We start from the raw sequence: 18,952 nt of genomic DNA on the forward strand, positions 1-18,952 counted from the left end.
GGAGAAAAGTATAGGATAGATTCCTTTGGTATGAATACCACAGATGTAGACCCCACCCCATCCTACCCCATACCGAGTTTTCAAGGAACCTTAAAGTTACATTTTCAAAATCAGTTGTAAAAATCATCTTTTTCTCAGGATAAAATTACCCTTCTCATGACCTTATGGCTCTTGGTCTTTTCATTCTTATATTCATGGTGCTAATGTGCATGTATCTCTTATTATAAAAGGTTCTAACACTTTTTGGAAGAAAAGGATATATAAATAATAACCTTTCTACTAGACTTCTCGTGCATTTTTATCCACTTTCAGCCCTCTGTCAGCTATAAATTGGAATCTGTATTAACTCAATCGAGGTCTTTTCATGATTAGGAAGCTAAAAGAATTGTCCTTTTGTATATCTATACCAGCACACAGTCCGTGAAGAATCAGTGGTGGTGATGACTGAAGACATGCCTTTGGAAATTTCTTATGTGCCTTCTACTTATTTGACTGAGATCACTCACGTCTTACAAGCGCTCTCAGAAGTGGAACAACTTCTCAGTGCTCCTGACCTCTGTGCTAAAGATTTTGAAGATCTCTTTAAACAAGAGGAGTCTCTGAAGGTAAAAGCAAAGCACTTTCATTTAGATTTTACAAGATGATCGCATTGATCCATTGATCATTGGCGGTTCCAAAACAGTTGATTTAAGCGTATAATGTAAAGGCATTTTGACTTTCGTGGAATTCTGAAAACACTGTATAAAATGGTTAGCTTTAGAAATTTGGGATGGGAAGAGAAACATAAATCCTAAGAGGCATTTCATAATATTTAATGTTGAGAGACCTCCTAAAAGAGGCCTGCACAAAAATAATGCTTTAACACACATTCATTCGAGGCAGAAAGGACTCACCAAAAAACAAGCTTTAAAAAGAAAACAAGCTTTGATAGAAGAACAGTTTATTCCCGACCGATACATTACTTTCCTGTCTTCTCTTATAAAAAGGGAAGCTAGATGAGGTTTAAGATAACATCTGTTGTATATTGTTTTAGTCAGTCTTATATTTTTCACTTATACACATTCAAATTCAAATTAGTGTCAGTATCAGTACTAGGCTATATGGAATCTAATTGAGTAGAAAACAATAAAACCTTTTCTTTAAAATTACCAAGCAAAGGCTACCAACCAAATCCAGCTTTTTTCAAACTGCCAACTTCAAGTTCTGAATCCCAAACTAAGACAAAACACAATAAGCAAATAGTCTTTGAGTTTTAGAGGGCAGTATCTGAAAGTAAATGAATATAGCACCGAGGAAATGTCCATAATAATGTGTGTCTCAAGATAATTTTTGTGATGGTACATTTCACAATCAAAATGAAATATCATAGTATAGCCAGAGCTTGGTATTTTCCAATGCAAATAGCATAACATTACAAATAGAAGATAAGTTTGCTCTCAGCAGCACCTATTAGCCAAAGTATTTTATACTCTAAATGATTTTTTGAAAGCTCACTCCATATCACACATTTATCTGCATAAGGATACAACTAGATAAAGCTATTTATTTGCTTTGGAAATCAGAGCTGCAGTATCTTGAGTGACTTGAGTTTTATATCTTACATTATATCAACTAAGCTATAAAATTACACACTAAAGTAAAGTAAGAGATGCATGACTGTCTGGAGCCACTCCATCCATTTCAGTATGGTTCAATTTCTTATTCTCTTTGAAGTAAAAGTCAAATGTCTGATGAGGAAAGGAAAGGAAACCCGATCCATTGATAAAGGAGACATGCCGGCACTCCTGTCATTCACAATAACTAATTTCTCATGACAGTGCATTTTGTAAGTTCATCATTGTCATTCACCGTGTAAATCACTGCTAATGAGCTAATATTCATTCCTTCCCATGTTCATGTACATATGGGTCAGGAGAGCGGTGACCCTAAACTTATTATGTTGCCAATTGAATGTCTTTGTTTTCATACATCTTAACCCGGCACAGTCAGAAGGACGGGCCCCTGGCTACACTCATAGCTAATCATTTGTTCCTCAAGGCATATTTAATAATATTATAGCTGACACCAATTGTGATGGTATCGATTACTGTGGCTTGCAAAAAGGCATTGCGGGTTTAATTTAACTGGATTTTTGAATCCTCATTAGAGGTCGTTTTGGGCATAATTCCATCTCACTCCCCACAAATCTGCAGCAGGCAAATGGACTTCCTACCTTTATGGGCTTCTGGAAGGGGGATCGTTTTGATCTCAGTCTTTTCAATGAATATGTATTTCCTCTTAAAGGCATTCATCTTTGTCATAATCCAGTAGTAAAAATAGAAAAGGAATGCATAAATTGTACAGCTGCTGGTTGGGAAGATTTGAAATGAAATTGTGGTTGATTTTATTCCTGACAGATTTGCATGAATCAACTTATAGAGCTGTAGTAGATATTGCTGTGGTTTAATATACATATTTCTTGCAAGTGCAATACAACGCAAATAATGTGTGATAAGTTAAAATAATTACTTTCTGAACAAAATATAACTAATGCAGCACATGTGATTTTCATAGATGTATTGAATTGGGAAGCTACCTAATCATTTTGACAGGAACTTAGCAGATAAACACCTCCTTACATGTGAAAATCTACATTTAATAGACAGTACACTAGCTAGCTAAGGCACAGCTAGCGATGAATGAGGAATATATACCTAAGTAACATTTATTCTTATATCAAAGCCAATACTAGCATTGTGAATCAATTGGTTGTGATTGTTTATATGTAAAAAGTTAACAGCAGTCATTACATAAATGGTAGTACCATAATTTTGAAAGAATTTTTTTCAAAGTTTCACTTTTAGAAATAACACAATTTTTAAGAAAAAGTTGATTGTCTAAAACTTGATAAAATGTAATTACTATGCTAAATCATATAATCTTGTTTTAAAGTATTTAATATGAAAGTATGCGCATAATAAAAGAGAGAAGTTGGTGGTTTCCAGGGGCTGGGGCAAGGAATAAAAGGGGGTTTGCTGCTCGATGGTGTAAAGTTTTAGTCATGCAAGATGCATACATTCTAGAGAGCTGCTGTACAACATTGTCCTATAGTAACAGTAATGTATTATACACATTTTATTATGAGGATAGATCTCAGGTTAAGTGTTCTTACCCAAATGAAAAATTAGAAAATTAAAATAATAAAGTATAAACATAGACATTTTTAGCATCACAATTATTAAGTTTCCAAAAGTTGTTACCCTGAGAGCTTTAAAACTTTAAACTCTTGTCATGAAAGCAGAAATGATTCATTCAGAGGCCCAATGGAAAGGATTCATCGTAATGCCTCCATATACCTGATTTTACCGAAAGCTTCAATTCCATCAGTATATGAGATACTCTTCGGACCTCACCCATCCCCCTGCACTCTGAGCATCCCCTGCACTCTGACTAGCAGCTGCCAACTGCATGTTCCTGGGACTCTTTGCCTTAGGGCTCTCTCTAGTTCCAAAATCCCATAAGTTTCAGGGCATTAAGGCTCTGCTTCCACACATCTCTCAACAAACGTCAACCAACGAAAGGTGGCTTTCAGTAGATAAACAACACTGCTCAGCCACATTTTCAGTTGGGGTAAGTCTGAGGCATGTTGTACATTCTGGTTTGAAGTTCCCCATTGAGGACTGGGGGTTCAGGACTGAGACCCCATTGTACACAGTAGAAACCTTCCTCATATTACACTCTTTCCTGGCTTCCTCTCTTAATCTCCCCACTCCCGTACTAGTGTTTCCTAAGATCATTTCCAAGTAAATCACTTGCATGCATGTTCTACTCTTAGGATCTGTTTCTAGAGGAACCCAACCTCGGACAATTTTGAAAAAATAATGGCATGTGTACTACTATTCAGCACTTGCCAACAAAAAGTATGTTGACATTGATAAAGGTAAATTTTTACTACAAAAATAGGCGTGACTTCAAATAAGGATGGCAGCTGGGTTTTACCAAAAAGTAATAGGAATCAACTTTGATACAGTGCTTAGGCACTCTTTTAATAATGTACCTGTATTAACTCATTTAATCTTCCCCCCAACTCTATGCAGTACCTAAAATTATTATCCACGTTGTGCATATGAAGAAACTGAAGAAATAGAAAGTGACTTGGCAAAGTTGATACAACTAGTATTCGTGGAGCAAGGACTTGAACCCAAGCAAAGTAGCTCCTGATCTATGCTGTTAACCAGTATACTGTGCCACCTTTCACGAGGCTGTTCCTTGGGTGCTGTGTTGAGCAGAGCACGGGTGAATTTTGGCAAAAGATGGTAGGATACTGAGGTCTGTCATGCCTGGGTCATAAGAGAATGTCCTGGGTTCTAATTCCATCTTAATTCATGCCCACTTAGGAAGATTCCATAAAAGGAAGGAAGAGAGGGAAGGAGGGAAGGAAGGATACGAGGAGAAAAGGGAGGTGAAAGAAGGAAGGAAAATATAGGAAAGCAAGAAGTCAGGCATGCGTCATTTCGGCTGTCCCATCCAGACTGAGGATAGTAGAGATGCTCTGGTGAAGGTAGATAAAACAAAATTTTTGGTAGCTAAGAGGGTGACAAGAAGTGTGGACTATGAAGAAAGCTCATAGGTGTTGCCAGGACACTTGGGCCCAATGTAGAGTTTGGAGAGGCTCATGGAGTAAAAGGCGGCCTTTGTTCAACCTCAGCAGCACTGGGGAGAGCTTGCTATGAGCTTAGAAAGGCTAAAATTGTAAAGCAGAATTGTTCCGTTGTCTTTGACCGGTTCAGTTTTTATGCACAGCCCTCGAGAGCTGAAAAGAACTGTTAGGAAACGCTGTTATCTACGGAGTGGGAATACATTTATTCAAAAATATTTATTAAGCTCTTACTACGCACCAGGCATTGCTGTCAACTGATGGGCCCTCCCTTCATACAGTTTTATTGTAGCAGCAGGAGGCAGAATATAAGCAAATAGCAAACAAATAATAAATAAGTAAATATTGTGTACTTGAAGATGAAGCATATTATGAGAAAAGAGCACGCAGAGTGGGATAAGGGAGTATAGGACCTACTAAAGGGCCAGGAGTACTTGGAAAATTTAGATGCACATGTGCGTAACCCAGGGACACAGACAAGAGTGTGGCAAGGGCCTGGGGCAGGGGAGGGGATGGGGTGGAAGGGGGCAATGGGAAAAAAGGGGACACCTGTAATATTTTCAACAATAAAGAGAAATTTAAAAGAAAGAGTTGGGATTGCGATTTTAGATAGAGTGAAAAGCACATTGGAGCAAAGACGTGAAGAAGATAAGGGAGTCAGCCTTGCTGTCCGGGCATAAGTAGTCAATGTGAAGGCCCGCATGTTGGGAACATGCTAAACTGGGTCAGTGGAGAGCAGGAAACCCTTTGTGGTTGGAGCACAGTGAGCTGGGGGGGGGGGGGGTACTAGGGCATGAAACCGAAGGGGCTGTGGGAGTTCAGGCTGTGGAAGGCCTGGCGGACCAGTGTGAAGACTGCCTTTTGCTCTGAGTGAGATAGGAGCCATTGTAGTTTTGGGAGGAGATGAGCGACAGGATCTTACTTTTGCTTTAAAAGGATCACACAGATCGAAAGTAGAACTACAGGGGATCAAGAGTGTAAACAAGAACATTTGGAAGGAGAGATGCCAGTGGCTTGGACTAGGGTGGTAAGGAGAGATTTTTAGATTTTGGAAATGTTTTCAAAGTGGAGCTAGCAGATTTATTTCTGTATTCGACCAGGAATATTTAGATGTCCTGTGAATTTGGCAGAGGGTCCCTTGAGGGATGTGAGATTTCTTCTCATTGATATTTTGTGCCTTCCTTACTCGTCTTGCCTTGAAGCAGGAGCAAAGTGCTGACAATGGAGATCTTATCACCAGGGTTAAAATCTCTCTTCTTTGGAATCTGTTTCATTGCATTTAAGTGCACATTTAATAATGCCAATCACTTGAGTGAAGACAGGACTAATGCCATGTGCAAACTGATTGTTTTTCCACTCCAGTATTAGGAGAATTAGACAGTGGAAGAAGGTACTATCTGTACAAATCTGAAGGAAAATAAAGAATAATTTTCTGGGCACATTGTAATACAGGGACATGCTAGATAAAGGGTTAGATTTTCTACCAATTTGATAATATCCCTACTAAAGGATATTGCAATTATTCTAAATTAAATAATCATGGATCACATAAAATGTCAAAGCAGAATTTGATTACAAATTCTTTCGAAATTCTACATAAATTTACTTTTTTTACGACTTTAAAAAAATTTCTATTTATTGATTTGAGAGAGATTTTTGTTGCTCCACTTATTTATGCATTAATTGGCTGCTTCTTGTATGTGCCATGACTAGGGATTGAACCTGCAACCCTGGCATATTGTGACGGCCCTCTAACCAACTAAACTACCAGGCCAGGGCTTATACCTAAATTTTCTAATAGAATAGTTCAGTGCTTGGAAAAATAGGAATTTTAGTAATTAATGTATTATCATATTGTGAGACGGGATCTTTTGCACTCTATATAACATCTTGAATAATGTGATCATTTTGTGATTTCTCTAAGGAAAATTCAAGTTTTCAACTAACACATTTATTCAGTTATAAATAGAATTCCTTTCTTCAACTGCTTTTACAATTTGGGATTTATTTTTCAATTGGCTATTTATATTTGTGAATTAGTTTACAGATATTAATCTATTCACCATAATTTCAATCCTACTTAAGTCATTTCTATAGTACTTCATTTTTCAGTTCTTTTATAATGAAGAGATTATAGATATTTACTGCATTATAACCATGCCCGGTTCATAGTTATATGTGCTTTGGTGCAGTTTTCCTTTATATTTTATACATGCCTCTCTTCTGTAGGAAATTACTCATTCTTTTCTCTCTGCCATTGTCTTATCAGGCCCAGCAGCTGTCCCACTCTGACTCAGATGCTACAGTTTACTCCCATCTCTGCTAAAATGTACTTTAAAGACCTCATGCCCACCCCTTCCATTCTCCCAGCAGGACTACTTTGGTAGCCCCATCCTACAAATTCTGGAAGTCAGAAACTTCCACATTAAAACTTATAATTCATTGCCCGACGGGCGGGGCTTAGTGGTTGGGCATCAACCTGGGATCCAGGAGATCGCGGTTCGATTCCCGGTCAGGGCACAGGCCCGGGTTGCGGGCTCGATCCCCCAGCAGGGGGCGTGCGGGAGGCAGCCGATTGATGACTCTCATCATTGATGTTTCTCTCTCTCTCTCTCTCCCCCTCCCTTCCTCTCTCTGAAATCAATAAAGATAGATTAAAAACCAAAAACACAGAAAAAACAAAACTTACAATTCATGAGACTGGTAGAAATTGTGAGGTTGCAATTAAGTGGTGGGGAGGTTTCTCTTCTCTTCATGAACTATTCAAGCTGGCCTTTGTCCAATTATGATGTCATTAAAAATTTTTTTGGTTAATCCTCACTGAGGATATTTTTTCCATTGATTTTTAGAGATAGCGGAAGGGAAGGGGGGAGAGGGGGGAAAGGAGGGAGAGAAACATCAGTGTGAGAGAGACACATCGATTGGTTGCCTCCTACACACCCCCAACCAGGGCCGGGACCCACCTGCAACCCACGTAGGTGCCCTTGACCCTTGACCAGGAGCCCAACCTCCCCTTCAGCACATGGCGCAGGCTCTGACCACGGAGCCACACCGGCCAGGGCTATGGTGTCATTTTTTGATCTATGATATATAATTACTGATTTGCTATTTATTCAAAGACGCGTCATCCCATGGAGAATATTTTGGCCAGAATAAATAGTTGTGCTTAGGAAGCGCTTTTCACGTGTGGGCCATAGACCATGAAGGAGAAATCTAACGGGCAACGTACCACAGAGCCACTAAATATGACTTTAAAAATTTCTTCAGAAGCTCAGGAAAATCTAATTAATAAGCACTTTAATGCCTTTTGATTGAACATTCTTCCCAGTTCGATGTGTCATTAATGTACTGCCTGGTAGCCGGATGGGACATAAAGAAGATAAGAATTAGATTTATATAGGGCGCTGCCTTCACCTGTCAGATAAAGACAAATTCCAGAGAGTGAAAATGACCTGCAGTTTGAGTCTTTGGTACTCCAATTTCTCTTTTTCAATTTTAAGACAGATCTACTCCCCAATGGCTGCTGTCACAACAGCTACTAATGGGTTTCTATAATTCTTTTCTCTTAGAAATGGAAGTTGTGAGCTCTTCTGTTAACCACGTTACCGTGGGTCTCAAGGCATTTTTGTTAGCTAAAGCCCCTCAAAGCCCAAAATGTGAAAACAATAGCGCAGGATTATCTGAAAACACGTGCAAGAGCATTTTAAGGGTATGTGTATCCATTTAACTGTAGTGCCACGTTCATTAACATGGTGGCATTGAGTCAGCAACAGCAAAAGGTGCAATTTCACCATGTGCGGTAGTTTGCAAATGAGTCACCTACTCCTTCCGACCTGTCCCCTGTGGTGACCGACATCCATCATACTTAGGACCGGTAGGGAGAGAAAAATAGTATCTTGTTTTTTCTGTTCACTCCTGGGCCTCCAACTCCTAGAACAGTGCCTGGCACTTAGTAGGCCCCCAGTGTGCATCAGCCGAACGAACGAACGAACGAACGAACGAACGAATGAATGAATGAATGAATGAATGACAGTATGGCGAGTCCAGATACGGGCTCTGGGATCGAAGAGAACAGAGCAGTGTTAACCTGCTGTCGGTGCCAAAGCTGAAAAAAGAGTCAGATTTAGCCTCTTTTACGTGATACTGAGTTCAAGCATCCAGATGTGTGAATTCTAACAATCTACACATAGGTGCCAGCCTGGAGATGTTTGATCTGGGTTTCTAGACACGGAATTTTAAACCAGGCATCTGTGAAAGCGTGTGGCAGGAAACTCACGTGTCATTAAAATATTAGTAATATTTTCTCCAGTCACTGAGCTTGCAGTATACAGTTATGACAAGAGGTAGGCTAGAGACGTTGGCAAAACACTGGATTTGAACCTGAAAGCCTTTGATGTAGACACCGAATCCAACTCTTAATAGTTGCCCTTGGACAAGGCACAAAAAATTTCCAAGTCTCAGTTTTTTTAACTTTGAAATTACACCAGTGATAACACCCGTCCCAGTCTACTCAGCGGTACTCCTGTGAAGATAGAGTGAAATTATGTAGGATTATATAAATTTTAAGGTTTGTAAAACTCACATGCCTCAAATATTCAAAATCTTAAATATTATGGTAAATTAAATGTTCGTGCAAATAATCCTGAAAGCAAATTGCCTTTAAGAATGTGGAAAACCTCCTCAATTACTCTTTCACTCCTCTAGCATTTGCTCCGGGAGCTCCTTTTACTCTTTAATTTGACCTTTGGTAATTTTTTTCGGAAAAACTTTTGTGGGAGTTCCTCCCCCCGCAAAACTGTTCTTTCCCACCCTCCCCATATGGAATCCCTGGCTGATGTTATTTTTAAGTCATCGATGTAGCCAGTCCGAAGTATGGATATGTTCGCCTACGGGTTGGAGGTGATGGATACTGTAGCCCATCTGAATTCCCCCCACTCTTAATCTCAGAACTTTCGGGATTTCTTCAGACTGTGATGTATTTTCTTGTGCTTCTGTGTAAGATGGAGAATCATCTACTAAAATTACATTTTCAACATAGAAAAAAGAGTGCGGTAAACCTTATAAAATTGCATATTGATATGTACAAAACTTTAAATAAAATGTTAATAACAGCATAAAATACACATAAAGTTATTCCCAGATTTAGCAAATAGCCTAAAGGTAAAAAGAAAAGTTGAAAGTAAAGAAAGAAAATGCACATAGGCTAAAAAAAAAATTGCTTTCCACAAAAACATCTGTTAGGGAATCTTATATACTTTCAGCTATATTCTTTACTGTATTTCCAAAGCTGTGTCTTACTTAGGGGTACAATTTTCCATTCTTCTATTGATTTTATCTGCCAAATAAATAACTCACATTTTTATGTATTTTTTGAGGCACAGGAATGCGAACTCTAAATTGTTTCACGTTTTCATGCACCATGGCTTTTACCAAGTATAGGTTGCTGTTTTCTACTTTATTTGTTTGGTTTTGTTGTTGTTTGGAGTTTGGTTTTTAATGAGATATGTTGGGTTACTTTTTTTCCAGTTCTCTTTCAGCTTTTAACATTCTGTGTTCTGAGTTCAGAACTGTGTCTTAAGACATTTAAAATCACTGAAGCTCTACATGAAGAATGGCTTTAATAAGTCGTGTTTCTTCCCTTGTGGTTTGAGATTTCTTTTTGTTATTTATTTTGCTGTGTTTCTTTTGATGTTTAGAAAAGCCAGTCTGTATTCATTTCCCTGCGTACACTGGGAATCATGCATGTTAACGCTATAATAACATTCAGTGGAATCTAATGAATTAACATTATGTAGGTCAAAATATTCAAATATTGGCGATTGCATATAGTTCAATCTAATACGGTGACTTTTGCCCAAGTCTGCTTATTTCTGAGCCCCTATGCATATCATTAAACATTCAAGGAAAGAATAAAAAATTTTGTATTGTAAATCACATATTTAATGGACCCCCAGCTACTGCCAATTCCCCAAATTAACTTACCAAACCTTAGGCAAAAGAGTAAAGGATTTTCTTGTCCTTAAGGAAATCTATGAGACTTTCAGAGAGGTAAGGAAATGAGCTAGAGTGTTATGGTCCTACTCCTATATCATGGCTTTTATTTTGTTTTCCTTAAATGTATGCATTTAGGTTCAGAACAATTACATGGAGCAGTCGTCTTGCTTTTCTGTCTCTCATGTAAAACACAATGATAGAGAGCGTGCTCTCCGATGTCCACAGCGTGAATTATTTACAAACTGGGCAAAATATTACCAAGTATGTTTCCTGTTTTCCCAAAATACTATACTGCCATTTGTATCCATTTCTACAGATGAAATTCCATTCTGTCTTGGATAGTGGCTACTTATGAACTTGCTCGATCACTCACGTTGGATTTTCAGTCTTCACCAAAATAATAAGGGGCTCTGGGTTGCATATTTAAAAAGGAAAATAGAGTAAAAAGTGACAAGAAGAAAGAAAAGCATCCTGCCCATGGTTTTCAGTTCCATCCCTCGGCAGTAATCGGTGTTTGAGGTTTCCCTGCATTTTCCCCATGACGCCCACCTGCCCGTCCCCTCTGTTCAGCCTCACAGGACTTCAAATTTTGTCCTGGTTCTAAAAAATATTGGAAACAACGCCACTTGTCTAATTGTTAAGAGAAACACGTTTGCTTTGGCCCAGTTCCGTCGCTCGTGCAAGAGCCCTGCTTTCTATGGAGCTTTCCTGCAGAACGACTTGGACACTGCGCGCCCCTGTGCAGAGAGCACAGCTGTCCCCAAACGCCGTGCGAAGTCGCGCTCAGTCTGGTTGGTGCTGGTGGACTAGGATTGCCTCTGAGGAACACGGGGGGCCAGGAGATGCCGATGGACTGTGACCCCCCGTCTCCTCTAACAGCCAAGCGACCAGGAAAACGGAATAAGCTGGGAGGTATCTGAATAGCTCAGGACATCCGTGGGGCCTGAATGCAGATCCCAGTGGGTGGAGAGCAGTGTAGCAAGAACGTTCAGTGACTCAGTTCACGTCGGGTTTTTTAAGCAAGTTGAGATTCAGAGCTTCAACTCAATTTTTCACTTCAAATCAACAAATATTTTATTAGGGCCCGAATGCCGTGCTGAACACTCTGGAAGAAATAGAAGACTTGATTCCTGAACCCCGGTAATTTGTAATATTAATTGAAAACACGTTTTGTATTTATACAAACACGTTGAAATGTAATGAAGCTGGGGGAGACATGACGTAGCCGCAGTGTGTAGCATAGGACATGAATGTAACTGGGTTCGTGAGGAGGGGCAATGTAGAGCGGAAACTGAGAAGAAGTCTGTGGGGACGAAAGGCCTTGAATAGTTGTGCTTTGAATGCAATTGGAGTTTGGACAATACTCACAGCTACCGCGTGTTTATTATGTGCCAGGGCACTTTCTGAATTTGTCACTCGTGGTGACATGCATGGTAAGCACAGCAAGGCCGTGCAGGGGACACTACTTTTAAACCCATATCCTGAGTTGCCCACGCTGAAGGCGGCAGTTGGGGTGAGAGTAGTGGTGCGGTCACATTCGGGTACATTGGGAAGGTGGAGCCCATGGGGCTTGGTGGCCAGTTGCATGTGGGCTGGTGCGGGAGTCAAGGAAACACTGAGAATTTGAACACGAGCAGCTGGAATAGTAGAGCCGCCATCAGCTACAGGATGTGGGAAATTCCGGGGGGATCGGGTTAGGGTGCGGGGTGTGCAAGCTGAGCTTTGACATGGTAAGCTTAAGGTGTTTATTGGACAGACATCCAAGTAGACATCAGAGAGACCGTCGGACATATATGTAGAGTGCAGGAGAGAATCCCGGTTAGACACAGACATTTGGGAATCGTTGGGGGTGACTTGTTGGCTCTCCCACACTTGCTCACCGAATATGGGTCTTTTCCTGTGTTCCTTTCCCAGCCCTCTTTCCTCCCACCTCACTCCATAGACAGTCTTGGCTGCGCCATGACCTAAATGTCGCCTCGACACAAATGGGTCTTATTGATGGAGGTGGGAAACAGGGTGAGCAGGATGTCAGGGTGGCCGCATAGGTGCATCGCCGACAGTGCCCGACAGAGGAGGCGCCTGGCAGGCGTGGGGACTGAGACATGCAGTGACCCAGTCTGCGTGAGGCTGCTGCAAAGCCTTGGCGGCCCAGCAGAACAGGAGGACTTCGTCTTTCTGGCTCGCTATTGTGTCCCCAGGACACAGAAGGCGCCTGGCACATGGCAGGTTCTCAACGTGTTGAATCAATGCAGAGAAACAGAGAGAAGCCCGGGCCATAGCAGAAGCAGGAAAGACTGGGGAGGCCCGGCTGTGTGATGACAGCTACGCCAACCAGCACCGCGTGCAGAGGAGGGGGAGAGGCAACCAAGAAGCTATTAGAGAAGCAATAAATAAAAATGTCCTTCTGGAAGTAAAGATGGTTAAAAAAGTGATTTACAGGTGTTTACAGCCATCTGCTCACATGAGTCATTTTGAGAAATGAAAGCTGAGGAATAGCTAGAAAGCACTTTTATAGTTTTATTTTTTTAATGAAGTTCAATTTACTTCAAACGAGAGGATCAATGAAATATGGAAGTCACTTTTAGGGGAAAATACACTAAGCAATCAATTTCACATTATTGTACATTTTAACTTATGTTTTTATAGCTCGGAAACTATATTGTTTCAATTTTAAGATGGCTCTTTTCCTTACTGAAACATTTTGGCTGAGGGAACACTGGCAAAATTTGAAATCAATATTTTGTAAATAATTTTTAAATGTTTTATTGCAAACTTTTAAATAGGAGACAAAATTTCAGATTAATGTTGGTATACACATCCTACAATGAACATACTGTTGAAAATCCTACCTTGGTAAGAGTTTTAAACTCATGGAGCTGTGTTCAAGCTTACTTCTTTGGTATACAACAGGGCTAAAGACACCTCTAAATTATAGACATCCTCATTTTTAAAATTGTATGCTGAATTATAAGCAACTGATGAACTGAATGTTAGGTTTTGTTGTGAGATGCCCATTCATTTTCATGACTACAGAGAAAGTACAGCAGGAATAAAGCTGGCACTTTTCAGAGTATTTTTGAAACACAGAATTTAGCTGGAGGTAAGAAAAGACATTAAAAATTCAGTAAGTTCTCTTTTAAGTTTATTTTTATCAGAAGTGGTTAACAATAAGTTCAGTTTATCTCAGGTAGCACTCTCCCTGTTCCATATACTCCAGGCCTGTTCCATTTCTACCATATCTACTTTGACATTCATGCAAATAGGTTTACCATTTTGGTGGGTAAAGAAAGGCATGCTTTGTAATGAAATATTCTGACATCAAGGGAGTAGTTGTCACTTTACATTAAATGGGGGGAAAAACTAAACAGCAGAAATCTTCCTCTTATGATAGAGAACAGAGCATAGTTAAATTAAGAGTTACTTGAGACCTTTATCTCAACTCGATTAGTTGGCAAATAGGTCCCTTGTTTGGTTTCCTAGATAAATTGCCTATAGTCCCTCGTTTCTCTTTCTAGCCCATTGAAGGCACTTATTACACAATACTTAAATAAACCAGCTACTTTTAGGTTCAGATTGTTTGTGTGATGAATCCCCTTTGAAAAGGGACTCTCTTCTTACAGGGAGACCCATGATTTAAAATAGTATTTATCTGGAAGTTGAGGCCTACATTATTGTCTGTGTTATCAATGAGTTCTCAATTAAACAACAGGCTTTTCAACTAGAAATGTGAGTTAAAACAGCATAGTTCATAATCTTCTGTTTTTCTTTATTTTACGTATCTGGACTTCATCTTTCAATTGTGAAAGTTATTTCACTAATTTTTCTCTATTCGTCGTGTATAAATAAGGGTCTTATTTAATTTATTTGATTTTGTGAATCAGGGTTACAAGGATGCTATTTTAAAATATTAAGGACTTAAATTTCCTTTTGCAGGAAGAGCGGTTAACAAATGGACATCTTGCAGAACTGAAATGGGGGTTGGGAAGGTAAATTCATGGGGCATGTCAAAATTAAGAAAGAAGTTGACTAAAAAGTGGGCACTTCATCATTTTTCCATCATATGTTTCCGGTAAGATAAGGAACTATTAAGGGGTAGAAATGGAACTAATATATTCTACGGTGATCCTAGGGATTTTTTTTATCACCATAGCAACTACAGGGACCATGGTTTCATTTTTAGAGGGTCAGAAACTGTAAAGATCACTTATTTCTAGACAAACTAAAATAGTAAAAAGCTATAAAAGAGCTCATCTCTGACTTTAAACTATGGAAACTGCTACAGAATTTTCTTTGGTGCATGCACCATATTTCTGTGTGCAATGCCTCAGGGACAAGAGTATGCATAGGCACTTTAAAAAGGGTTTCCTGGACTCCAGCCAAGTTTGGCAGCATTCTCTGAGAATGCACCAAGGAGCTATTATCTAGATATCCAGGGAGTATGACATCCCTGCCCCAGTTTTTGCTTTTCGCTTTTTCTCATTTAAGATAGAAAGTTTTCTCGCCTTTGCAGCATGCTGCCCAGCATTGCTAAAACAGTTCATAACTCGATTCTGAACAATTCTACCACTTGGCAGAGCATTGGGAGCTCTGCAGAGATTCGGGTTAAAATCACGAAGCTTTGCAAGCTCACAGCCTCAAACAGAGAATATGTGTTTGGGCACGTGTGTGTGTGTGTGTGTGTGCACATGCACACCCCCCACCCACCCACACACCAAAGCCATAAATGGACTACTTCTCTTCTGGTGGGAAGGATCCCCCTTCCCTTCTCTGGAAGTGGGGGTGAAATTCCGCTGCCCGGGTCAGCGAGTTAACAGCAGCATTGCAAAGACGCGTGTTCCTAGCACCTGACCCAATTAAGCTGGTGGGATAGGCCAAAATATTCCACCCAAACTCCAGGGCTCAGAGTCATGAGATGGTCAAGAAATTCTGCCAAGTAAATAAAACAAAAGAAAACGTGAGGCGTGCTTGACTGCACTGACTTTTAGGGCATTGCTAACATATTCCAGATCATTCTATTTTTTTTTTTTTTAATATGTCTTTATTGATTTCAGAGAGAGGAAGGGAGAGGGAGAGAGAGAGAAACATCAATGATGAGAGAGTCATTGATCGGCTGCCTCCCGCACGCCCCCTGCTGGGGATGGAGCCCGCAACCCGGGCCTGCGCCCTGACCGGGAATCGAACCCCGATCGCCTGGATCCTAGGTCGATGCTCAACCACTGAGCTATGCCCAGCCGGGCCAGATCATTCTATCTTAAAAAAATTTATTTTCCATTACAGTTTACATTCAGTATTATTTTGTATTAGCTTCAGGTGTGCAGCATAGCGGTTAGACAATCACATACTTTACACAGTGTTCCCCCCAATATTTCCAGCTCCCACCTGCCCCGTACATAGTTATGACAATATTGTTGGCTCTGTTCCCTGTGCTGTGCTTTCATCCCCGTGACTACTCTGTAACTGCCCATCTGTACTTCCCAGTCCCTTCACCTCGACCCCAACTCCCCTTCCTGTGCCAACCATCAACTATTCTCTGTATCTATGAGTCAGTTTCTGTTTTATTTGTTCCTTTCTATCGTTCTTTAAATCCCACCATTCTATCTCTTTACAAAGTTTCTGCTTTATTATCAGTTTTGTTTTTATTAGTAGTAAACCTTTCTTCAATAAAGAAGTGTCTTGTGTCAAAGAAAGCACACCGCAACGTAGTACTACCCTATTTTCAATTTTGCGGTGAAAGAAGGTTCACTGGAAAACAGTCTGCTCTCTCCAGATTCATATTTTCACACTTTCAAAATGCTGAAATTGCTTTTGATAAGATCACCAACGACCCCCTAAATTGCTAAAGTTGACTTTGCCCCCTGTTCCTGTCTGCATTTGACTTGGTGACAACTCCCTCCTCCCACAGAGGTTCATCCTCAGGCAACCTTTTTGCTCACTCTTTCACCCTCAAACACTTTCCTGAGCAATTTGACCATCTCTTGTGCAATCCAGCAGCGTCTGTATTCCAATGACTCGCAGTTCTGCATGTAACTGCTAGAAGACAGTTTTAACCTGCACTCCTCCAGGGTAGTACTCTCACGGGATGTTTCGGTGCTGGCAAGCCCTCCCTTCTCTCCTATGGCAACACTTGACCTGTCAGATAAGTACTCTTACCCTTGAGTTAAACTGAGCTGCTTACCAAAAAATAATGAAGCCTTCCAATCACAAGGTGGACATGGACTTGAAGAGAACACCTTGGGACTCTAAACAGCTCCTCTCTCTCTCAGATTAATCCACAGCACCCAGAGCCATTGCATATTACACTTTTGCCTCCTAATTTGCAAAACCTAGGAACACAGCTCCTTTTTTTTTTTTTTAAATCCCCACTGTAAGCATTGACTTTTATTCCTTCCAACTACATTATCTATATCCCCCCATTTCTACAGCTCAGTTCTCCCCCCGGGGCATCTTCATGCGTCACAGTCAGAAGCCTTAGAATGAGGCAGGAAACCCCCCCAAGGCCTGCGCACCACCTCTCCACTGTTGCCCAGCCTGACCTGTGCAGTTTGCCTCAGAGCCTCCTTTCTGGAAAGCTGCAGGCTCCTGTTTAGCCTTGTCTCCATCCCATGCATGGGGACGGTTTTGCCTTCATTTTCCTTTTAGTGATACTTGTTAAGTTCTTATATCTATATTTATTTATCCTGGCAGGAAACAGGAGATCTCTGGGTCAGAGAACAAATTATTCAAGAGCATCTTTGTGCCAGTTCCCATGCCCCAAGTCCCCATAGGAAAATGCAATGAGGGCCAGATGTTTATCATGCAGGGGCTGCAATACAGAAGAGAAACTGCCAAATTATGAACATCAGAGCTTATGTAAGGAAGCTGGTGAGAGAGAGAGAGAGAACCAACCTTTGTTCTGGAATGTAAACAAATCATCTCCAGAGACAGGGGAAGGTAGAGGTCTGTTGTTCTTGGAGCGTAAGCAAAGAGCCCCAGAGAGGAGAGGGAAGTTTCCAACCAAGCCTCTCTGGAGTAATGTACTAGTCTAGACTCCAAGATACATTTGCTATTCAGTTATCCTTAAACCCAGTTCCCAATGCTCTTTGCTCAGAAAGCCCAGACCATGTGAAGATACGCATGGCCCAGTGGTAGTTGCCATTTCATTTCTCTTCTCAAAAATCCGATGCCAGTCACCTGTTGGATATGTAGAGCCTGGTGCCTCGAAGGCCTCTCAATGTGATTATGTCCAAAACGGAACCTTGCACACGCACATGCACATGCAAGCATGCGTGCACGCAGGGCACCTGTTCATCATCTGAAACCCTTTCACTCGGTGACACCACGGTTCATCCAAATATCCAGGCCAGAAACCTGGGAGCTATTCAAGTCTTTCCTCCTTTTGACCCAAAGCCCAGTCACTGAGTTCTGGAGAGTCTTCCTTTTAAACTCCTTTCCCAATTCAGCGTACTAATGAATAGCAGCTCAGTATTTGATTACATTAATAAAGTTGCATTAAGTTTGTAGGTGTGATGATAGTATTATGTGTACTTTTTTTAAAAAAGAGTTGATATATATTGAAAACACGTGCTGAAGTATTTATGAATACAGTGTGATATCACCTTGTTTAGAAATAATGCAGTTGAGGAGGTGAATGTGTGGTAATACGGTGAAGCAGGGTTGTCCATGAGTGCATCAGAGTTGGCACTGGACGGTAGGTTCCTGGGGACTAGTTGTAATATCTTCCTGCATTTTATAGATTTGAAATTTTCTATGATTTTTTTGTAAGCCATAGTTTCCTACTGGTGACTGAATTACAATTAGAATTTTCAAAGCACATCGTTAAACATCGCCTGCCTCTGTTTCTTGACCCATCTTTCCCTAATTCTCTACATTTCTGGAAAGTTGGCCAAATATGCCCGCTCACGTTCCCTGTTTTTGTATGCGTGTAACCTACTAACTGTAATGTCCTACCTACTTCAGCTAATCAACTATGCCAACCCCAAATCGCACTTCCTTTGTGAACTCTTTCCTGAGCTTGTGACCAAATATGCTGTGTGATTTATCCCCTCTCTGAGCTTCCAGAAAGATTCAGTACCACTTACACCGCTCACCATACTATTTCTTATAATCTAGCGGGGGCTTATACACTTTTATTTTTCCTTCAATTCTCCAGAACACACCCTCCCTTAATAAAAGAAAAAAAGAAAAAACAGAAACAAAACAACAACAAAAACTTCTCAAAAACAAACAAATAAAACTGTGCTTCACCTACCTTCACTTTCTGTACGTTGACCCTTTTACATGGAGGAGCTCAAGAAACGTTTGCTCAGTTGACTTGTCTGTAGA

The 18,952-nt window shown here is 40.5% G+C and overlaps 1 protein-coding gene across 3 annotated transcripts in view; it reads left to right on the plus strand.

The window, feature by feature from the left end:
* DMD (dystrophin) overlaps positions 1 to 18,952 on the plus strand; it is a gene marked incomplete at its 3' end in the record, with an annotated part of 1,946,774 nt that overhangs the window by 881,632 nt on the left and 1,046,190 nt on the right. For all 3 annotated transcript variants that reach the window (XM_081125527.1, XM_081125528.1, XM_081125524.1), the window contains exon 42: positions 411 to 605. In XM_081125527.1, the coding sequence (XP_080981653.1) occupies positions 411 to 605 (195 nt within the window). The remainder of the gene's footprint in view (positions 1 to 410; positions 606 to 18,952) is intronic.

The sequence above is a fragment of the Miniopterus schreibersii genome (genome assembly GCF_964146895.1).
Source record: "Miniopterus schreibersii genome assembly, chromosome: X".
Classification (NCBI taxonomy): Eukaryota; Metazoa; Chordata; class Mammalia; order Chiroptera; family Miniopteridae; genus Miniopterus; species Miniopterus schreibersii.